At 45.7% G+C, this 9,492-nt stretch overlaps 1 protein-coding gene across 1 annotated transcript; it reads left to right on the top strand.

Moving 5' to 3' along the window:
• Positions 1–5,915: 5,915 nt before the first annotated feature.
• On the top strand, positions 5,916–6,803 carry LOC123939852 (transmembrane epididymal protein 1A-like). The gene has a single exon (XM_046001834.1). The coding sequence runs from the start codon at positions 5,916–5,918 to the stop codon at positions 6,801–6,803; it is 888 nt and encodes a 295-aa protein (XP_045857790.1).
• The last annotated feature ends 2,689 nt before the right edge of the window (positions 6,804–9,492 follow it).

The raw sequence follows: 9,492 nt of genomic DNA on the forward strand, positions 1-9,492 counted from the left end.
CGTTGTGTAAGCATTTTTGTTTTGTTTTGTTTTGTTTTGTTTTCCAAAGGGTAGAGGTGGAAATCAATGAAAAGGGGCTGAGTCTCCCCTCTGGGTCAGAGCAAAGGGCGCTGATACAGAGCGTGTCTACAAGTGTGAACACAGCCAGAGCCAAAGGCAGACTCCCAGAGTCCAACAGGAACAAAGCCCCAGGCCTGGAGCCTTGGAGAACTTTGGACAGATCATTGGACTTCGCCTGGCCCAGAGTGCCGGACAGGGCTTGAGTAAATTCACATACATTTCAAAAGACGGAGTGGCTTGGCTAACATCTGGCTAACAAAGTAGATACGCATTTCATCAGAGAATATACGAAGAATTCACTTGCCATCCCCGCGGATACATAATCATCCCTATTTGATGTTTACTGGCTGGTTATTCCTGTGTGACATATACCTGCATGAGTCAGATGACAGTGCTGAGTCAAACCTAGCATGCCTCAGTCTGGAAGATAGGAAAGGGAAACTCAGGCACAGACATGAGAAGGGACCAGAGAATAAGCCCCTGATGATAGAGGTTGCCATTCAGCAACCTACACAGAAATGTTGCTGCCCGGTACAGAAGGCAGGGAGAGGGTTTTCAGGACCCATCTTGGGCAGGAGACAGACCAAATCTTAAAGGCAAAGTAAAAAGGGAAACTTCACTGCCCCTAGTAGCAGCAACAGTTGAACCATGATCAGCTGGGTTGGGGAGGCAAGGAGCCCACTCAGCTGAGAGGGCAGGACGCACCTGCCAACAGTAACCCCAGACAGCACAAGGTGGTCCTCAACCTGACTGCAAATTTCAATCACCGGAAAGGAGTTTGTTTTTCACCTTTTTTTACTGTACATAATATAACATAAAATTTATCATTTTAACCATTTCTAGGGTGGCGTTAAGTACATTCACACTGTTGGGCGGTCATCACCACCATCCATCCCCCTCTAGAACTCTTTCATCTTCCCAGAGAGAGGCTCTATATCAGTTAAACAGTAACCCCCCATTTCCCTCTCCCCACCCCCCAGCTCCTGGCAACCACCTTTCTATTTTCTGTCTCTATGAATTTGACCATTCTAGATACATCATATGAGTGGAGTCATACAGTATTTGTCCTTTTGTGTCTGCAGGGGAGATTTTAAATCCTGAACCCCAGACTAATTAAATCAGGACTTCCAGGGTAGGGCCCAAATGTATAAAAAGCTCCCTGATGATTCCAACGGGCAGCCTTGAAAACCACTGCGTTAGAAGGTCTAAATCAAATTTACTTTTAGGAACCGCTTCGAATACCAAACACCTGCTGGTTGATGCCAAAAATTCCTTTAGTCGTGAGCAAAGTTAAGGATTTTTTTCTTCAACTGGAGATGAGGGGCTTGAAATGACTGACTGCGATATCACAGTGACTGAAACTCATCCGCTAAAGATGAATATATCTTTAGTGTAAGTGAGTATTATCACACACCGCCTCCTTTTGAAAGCCAGGATGACTCTGAGGGTAGCAGATGATAAATAACTGTCCACTTGGAAGATGGGGAGAGACAGACACACCAGGGACTCATGGTCACTTTTGTGTGTGTTGGAAGGGGGTGATAAAAGTTAGCCCTGCTTGGGCATCTGGGTGTTTCAGTTGGTTAAGCGAGATCGGGATCAGGTCCCGCGTCAGCGTGGAGGCTGCTTCTCCCTCTTACACTCTCCCCTCTCCTGCTCTTTCTCACTCTCTCTCAAATAAATAAATAAAGTCTTACAAAAGAAAAAAGTTAGGGCACCTGGGTTGTTCAGTGGGTTAAGCCTCTGCCTTTGGCTCAGGTCATGAACTCAGGGTCCTGGGATCCAGCCCCACATCAGGTTCTCTGCTCAGCAGGGAGCCTGCTTCCCTACCCCCCCCCCCCCCCCCCGCTTCTGGCTGCCTCTCTGCCTAGGTGTGATCTCTCTCTCTTTCAAATAAATCAATAAAATTTTTTTTAAAAAAGAAAAAATTTAGCCTTGCTTACCTTCAGTTACCTTAGCATCAACACATCAATACTTGCCCAGTTTACTGGAACGGGGCCACTGTGACATATGGTTCCCATCAGCTGTAGTTTTGCACGATTTTTGAGTCCCTCCCCCCTTTTTAATTTAACCGCACTGACTTCATCACAAAGGAACTCTACTTACATGGATTCTAACTGAGGCGTGAGCAGTGTCTTGTTCAGGGAAGACCTCCTTCTATTGCTTGTTTCTTCAGAATTAGAAATACATAGAGAATGATCACGTAGATCAGAGAGACAAAGAGACAAGACACAGAAAGATGCAAACATATATAAAATGACAGAATGACAAGGAAGATCCACACCAAAATGATACGGCTTTCCATTCTGAAGGGAGGGAGGCATGGGAATGAGACAGGAAAGATCTGAATATTTATTTCTCTTAACCCTGGAAGCAAACATGACAAAATGTTAACACTTGTTCATTCTGCATTGGCATTTGTTATATTACTTTTTAAACCTGTCTGTGCGTTTTTTGGTCTTTAAAATATGTTAGTATACATATTATATCTTATAAATAATTGTACACATGAATATACATGTATAAAGAAATGTTTTTAGTGACTGAGGAGAGCTTTTACAAAATTTTTCAAGTTGGTAATTTTGTCATGAAATTAAATTACTAAAGCCTCATAGAACATTTAAAAGATACAAAAAAAAAAGACACAAAGGAATATTCCCCATAAAACTACCATGTAGAAATTGCCACATTTCAATGTCTTCATATTGAAGCTTTTTCTCCATGCATTAAACAATTTCATCATTGATTTCAAATTTTCAGTTAGTTTCTGGTGACAAAAATACTCGCTCATTGTAATATGCATCAAAAGATAGTTAAGGAAAGACAAATTACTTAAGGTCTTACTACCTGACATGCCCCTAACCAGGTTCTCAATGGCAAAAACCAAAATGTGATGCCAGTTAGAAAGAGAAAGACAAAGTTGGAAAGATTGGAAGCAGCATACATTGTCAATAAGGAGTGTTATTACCAGGGTCTTCGCTTCCCTTCATCTCCTCCTCTAGGTCTTCCTTCATATGATAAAGCTATCCAGTCATTCACTCAGATATTGCAGGGCTGGACCCTAATGCCAATTTGACCTTGGCTTAAATGTTATTTCTTTTATGATTCGATCTGAAGGATTCACTTACTATTGCAATTACCTTAATTTTTTTTTTTTGAGGGAAGAAGGCTTATTATTTAACACCCTCTACCGTTTTTTTGTTGTTGTTTACTTGTATATTTATTTGTTTCTTGTCTCTCTTCTTCATTGTTGGCTCCTCAGGGCCTAGAAGTGTCTGACATTAGTAGTACTATTCTTGAATGGAAAAAGTGAATCAAAGAGCCTTTGGTGGTCCTGCCTACATAGGATCGTGAAAGTATCTTCCTTTAATGACCATTAGATACGTAGCCTAAGAAAGCAACTTGGTGAGGCACCTGTTTTGCATCCGCACCTCTTCCCCCCCACCTCCTTATATGGCTGCAGTTCTATGTCCCTGTGTTAATTAGAACCACTTGCCTCAGCCAATACCAATATCCTTCTTTTTGCCTGTTTGCCTCACGACTGAGGAGCCTGAAATATACATTTGATTGCCTTGGCTTCCGGTTCAATGAAATCATCAATGTGTCCTTTGGGGGGCATATTCTTCCCTTGGATATTAAAATTTTGAACTCTCAAGATCCAGTGTTCTTAGAATAAGAAAAAATACTTTAGGGGGCGCCTGGGTGGCTCAGTTGGTTAAACGTCTGCTTTCAGCTTGGGTCAGGATCTCAAGGTCCTGGGATCAGGCCCGATGTGGGACTCTCTGCTCAGCAGGGAGTTTCCTTCTCCCTCTGCCTGCCATTCTGCCTGCTTGTGCACTCCCTCTCTCTCTCTTAAATAAATAAATACATGAATAAAATCTTTTTTTAAAAAATAAAGAAAAATTTTAAAAATTTGGATAACTATTTCTATTGTAGTAGCCTTAACTTTTTATTTGTAAGAGCTATTTATATTGTTAGGAGACCTACACTTTGTCAAATATGGAGTAAAATTTTATAATTTATTTTTTCCCTTGAAATTAAATTTTTTAAAGATTCATGAATGCTTATTTTTATTTTTTAAGATTTTATTTATTTATTTGAGAGGGAGAAAGCACATGAGCAGGGGCAGAGGGAAAGGAAGAGGGAGAAGCAGATTCCCATCTGAGCAGGGAGCCCAACATGGGGCTTGATCCCAGGACCCCGGGATCATGACCTGAGCTGAAGACAGGTGCTTAATTGACTGAGCCACCCAAGTGCCCCTATTTTATTTTTAAAGATTTTATTTATTTACTGGGGGGGAAGAGAGATAGCACATGTAGAGGGGGGCCAGGGGAAGAGAGAAAGGAGACTTCCTGCTGAACAGGGAGCCTGGCATGGGGCTCAATCCCAGGACCCTGAGATCATGACTTGAGCCAAAAGCAACTGTTTAACCAACTGAGCCACCCAGATGCTCCTTGAAATTAATTTTAATTGTAATTTTAATATATGATAAATTATTCATTGTAATGCTTAATTTCTATTAATAAAAAAGTTTTACATTTTTAAGTATAATTAGGTTCCTCCCTTTTTAAAAATGGTTCCTTAATTATTTATTTATTTATTTGACAGACAGAGATCACAAGTAGGCAGAGAGGCAGACAGAGAGGAGGAAGCAGGCTCCCTGCTGAGCAGAGAGCCCAATGCAGGGCTCAATCCCAGGATGCTGGGATCATGACCTGAGCTGAAGGCAGAGGTTTTTTTGTTTTGTTTTGTTTTAAAGATTTCATTTATTTATTTGACAGAGAGAGATCATAAGTAGGCAGAGAGGCAGGCAGAGAGAGTGAGAGGGAAGCAGGCTCCCCGCCAAGCAGAGAGCCCGATGTGGGACTCGATCCCAGGACCCTGAGATCATGACCTGAGCTGAAGGCAGCGGCTTAAACCACTGAGCCACCCAGGTGCCCCGAAGGCAGAGGTTTTAACCCACTGAGCCACCCAGGTGCCCCTTTAAATGGTTTCTGCTTTGGTATTATTCATAGGAATACTTGAACAATTTTATCATCATAGGAATTCTGTAAGGAACGTTAGTAATAACAGAAAAATTACTAATAATCACTACATCATTTATAATGTATCAGACACTCACATACCTTATTCTATTTAGTACAGGAAACCTCTGAAGTATTTATTATCCCCATTCTACTGGTCAGGAGACTGAGGCTCAAGAAGACACAGTAACTTGCCCATCGTCATGTGACTTACAAGTTTTGGAACTGAAAGTCATTTAGTCACGTACAAACTCTGGACTTTATCAGCAGATGAGTAGATCTGGGTCGCCATCCTGGCTCTGCTGTGTTCCCGGCTAGATGTGACACCTGTTCGTGTGGTTTCACCGCTCGGAGCCTTAATGTCACCTATACCTTTTGTTCCACTCTCATAGAGTTGTTGAGGGATTAACTGAGGGAAAAAAGATGTAATACGACTGGCACAAAGAGACAGCCAATGTAAGAAAGTCAGCCACCGTCCCTTAACCCCCTCTTTCCGTCCCCTTTCTTTGTGGAGGGTGGGGCAACGGGGATGGAGGAGAAAGGGTCAACCACGTGAGGTGCAGAGGTTGGAATCCCAAGCTTGGCTGACCTAAGGAAAGAATGGAGTGAGGCAAAGTGCCACATGGCTGAAAGATCCCACCCAGGGAGTGGCTCGGATGCTTCCAGCACAGACGTGTGTCCTTTCATGTGTGGGAGGTAGGGGTGGAGCTGGAGCAGGAAGATCTCACCACAGCTTAGAAGCCGCCACTCTTGCTTGTGAGGAGAGCCCCGAGAGGTTGCCGCTCACCTGCCAGCTCTTGCCCTGCTGGCTCCAGCACTCACAGCGAGACCATGGGTACCTTCCAAGGACACCTGCTGGCAGGAGTATTCTTCCTCGTATTCTCTCTCTACTATGCAGTGATGGTGTCCTTGGCCCTGCTGCGGGGCCAGAGGTTTCTCAGGCCCCCTTTGCCCCCAAGGGAGAAGCGAGGACACAGGTGGTGGCAGCGTGTACCTGTGCAAGGGACGATGAAGGTGGTCATTGCCCTGGGTGGCATCATTCCTGAGTTCTTCTACCCCCCAGGAGTAAACCGGATGAAGATAGTAGACTGGGAGGACCCTCGGCGGCCGTTCATATTTTACAACAACTGGGATCACGCCACCATGTATGGGTTCTTCATGCTCAGTGGCGTGGTGGACATCGTGAGCCAGGCATGTCAAGCATGGCAGAACGTCAAGCTGGAGCGAGCAGCCGAGGCCCTGGCCTTCTGTGTGCTGACGCTGCTGATGGCCGCCCACCTGGAGAACAAGGGCACCTTGGAGATCCGTGTGCATGTGCTGTTCTTGGTGCCCACCTTCCTGGTGAGCCTGGTGCTCACCATCGAGGTCTGGGTCCCTGACCAGCCCACACTGTGGGTGCTCAAGACCTGGCTGGGACTGGTGCTGAGCTGCTGGATGCTACAGCTCTCTGTGCTGATGTATGTTCCCCCCTCGGGGCAGCCCTGGAAGGCAGAGAACCCGGGGGACCTCGCCTTCCTCACCATCTTCTTCTGTTGGCACCTGGCCTTGGGTGCGGCCATGCTGGCTGCTATCTACAGTCTCTGCAGCCTCTGGCACCATCGCTTCTCCTCCTGGAGGGAGACCCCAGGGGTCAAGTACCAGCCGTGTCCCAGAGGCTACAGCAACGAGGAGCTGGAGAAGCTGGGGACAGAGGCCATGCTGCAAGATGGGGGCGTCTAGGTACAGAATCTGTCTCTGCGCGGTGCCTGTTGTCCGGAGAGTCTGAAGGGTGCCCACGGTGCACGCAGCCTGGAGGTCCTGGGATCTACCATGTGGCTGCCTGTCCCAGGAGTCATCTTCCTTGTTCCTAAATAAACCTTTCAGCTCCTCGGGTTACTTCAGTCTGTCCCTCTGTTCTCTCCAGGTCGGCCTCTTTCCTGCCTCACTACCTCACTGCTCCGTATGGCTCCTGACCATGGACTTCCATGATGTGAGAACAAGGAATAGGGCTTTTCTCTGACAGCTTTTGGGATCCAAGAGGAGGCAATGAAATGAGGAAATAGAGGGAGCCGGAGAGTCACTGGGACTCCAGGGGAGGGTTCTATCAGCTTGAGGCAGAGCTGGCTGAATACGTGCAGCTCAAATGTTTAAAGGTGTGAAAGAGGGGGGTCCGTTTTTGCATCGTGGTGAGGCCTTCTGTTTTCTTCACTTCTCTCTGTGTCTTATTTACGCTGAGTGTAGCAGGATGAAGAACCGGTTCCATTGTTGCTACAGTTGTTTTTAATCTAAACTGAATGAGGCTACTTCTGCCCTCTGCAGGAGCCAGGGATGAGGCGAAGAGGGTGACAGTCAATTGAGCAGTGGCTCAAGTCTGAGAGAATGGGGGCAAAAGAGAAAGGGCATCCCGAAGGCGGATGTAGGAAACAAGGATGACTGAAATGTATTTTTAGTTGCTCGGGTTTTGCCGTGATATAAAACTCCGTTGTTCCAACTCTTTCAGTAAAGTCTATGTTACAAGTCTGTGTGTGTAGGTGTGAGTGATTCTGGGGTAAGATCAAAGAAAAGGCCCAGATTTCAGTTGGTGGGGGCAGAAGGGGAAGAACTGCTCTGAAACGTGGGGTGAAAAATGAGCCCAGGAGTTCTGAAGATGCAGGAACTCGGAGCTGAGAGAAAACTGAGAACGCCAGCTGCTGGGATTTGCAGAAATGTTCAGCCAGTCATTGAGCTTCTCCCAGAATGAGGAGAGAAGGTGCCAGTAAATTCCTATACTCCATGAAATACTGAAAGCTAATTCTATAAAAATACTTATCCCTGGATAGAGCCAGAAAGCCACTGCTTCTGATAGCATGAATCTGCATATGTGAGACAGATAAATCCAGCCCTTGGAGATGGGAAGAGGCAGGAAGAAGGGTCGGGGTGCTGGCCACGGATGTAGAGAAAGGACCACAGAGCAAGGCTCTTTCTCTCGAGGCAGCCATAGTGCTGCTGCTTCTCATGCAGTTAGAAATGCTGTCCTCAGAGACCAAAGAGCTGTAGGAAGAGCAGAGAGGTGTTTGCATTTGCAAGGTAGGAGACAGGCTGCACGCTGTCATCTGAAATGTCATCGGAACCAGCCCCCCACCCCCCAAACACAGGGTACAGGCACATGGCAAATGGACTCTGGAAACTCCAAGATGAGAGCTGAAGGCAGAGAAGGGAGTGGGGAAAGGGATGGAAGTGGGGCAAGGGTCTGGCAGCTCACACCAGCAGGGTTTGGAGGGGGGGAACAGTGTGGATCTAGAGGAAGAGAAATGTATCTTCCTGCAGCAGTTGGAACGAGGCCAGCCCAGCTTCCTTCCCAGCAGAACAGGAACCAACCTAAGAAGAGGCCAACACCTTTCTTTCTGTCCCCATCCTAAAAAGCCCAGAAACAGAGCCAGATTTACCCTGAAGCTAATAAAGCTTAAGCTTCAGGGCTCCTCACTTTCCCTCTCCAAATGTAAAGCCCCAGGAGGGCGCATATGATCATATGATTCATACGATCACTTACACTAATAAACTGACGAAGTAAGATATTTGTGTATTCTTTTTTCTAAAGAGGGACCTCCTACTTTAGGTATAACTTTAGGCTCCACAAAACCTGGCTTTGCCTCCACCCTGAAGGTGTAACACAGTTTTACTTTCAAGATGCCTTGTGATCAATGCATCTCTTAGCCTGTTACTAGAACATTCCTTATTTGAGGATAATGATAAGACACTTTCTCCTTCAACTTGGAAATAAGCAGCTTAAAATTCTAATGACAGTACCAACCTGACTGAAAACCACCTGCTAGAGTATAATCCATCAGTCAACAATTCTCTCAGTGACCTGTTGTTATCAGATGCTGGGCCTGATTCAATAAAGAGGAATCTGACAGGTTGAGGACTGGTGGCTGGGGGGAAAGGTGGGGAGTGATTTTTGGAGGTTGGTCCTGTTTATCTTCCTCTATGCTATGTGGGGGAGTTTTGTCCTGTATATCTGGCCTTTGCCCAGTGTACTAGTCAGGGCTCTCCAGAGAAACAGAACCAATAGGATGTGGATAGATAGAAATTTTTTTAAGGAATTGGTTTATAAGACTAAGACATCTAACAAGTCCAAACTGGGCAGGGCAGGCCAGCAGCCCAGAGACCCAGGGAAGAGTTAATGTTGCCATCTGGAGTCTGAAGGTAGCCTAAAGGCAGAATTCCTTCCTGCTTAGAACACCTCAGTCTGGTCTTTTAGGGCCTTTAGCTGATTAGGCGAGGCCCACTGAATTTTGGAGGGCAATCTGCTTACTCAAAATCTAGGGATTAAATGTTAATCACATCTAAAAACACTGCAAGGAACATCTAAATCAGTGTTTGACCAAACAGCTGAGTGCCATGGTCTAGCCAAACTGACACATAAAATTAACCATTATACTCAGCATAT

Source organism: Meles meles, chromosome 4 (genome assembly GCF_922984935.1).
Source record: "Meles meles chromosome 4, mMelMel3.1 paternal haplotype, whole genome shotgun sequence".
Classification (NCBI taxonomy): domain Eukaryota; kingdom Metazoa; phylum Chordata; class Mammalia; order Carnivora; family Mustelidae; genus Meles; species Meles meles.

Excerpts from the sequence above, each read along its gene's own strand:
- LOC123939852 (XM_046001834.1), top strand. The coding sequence starts at position 5,916 with ATGGGTACCTTCCAAGGACACCTGCTGGCAGGAGTATTCTTCCTCGTA.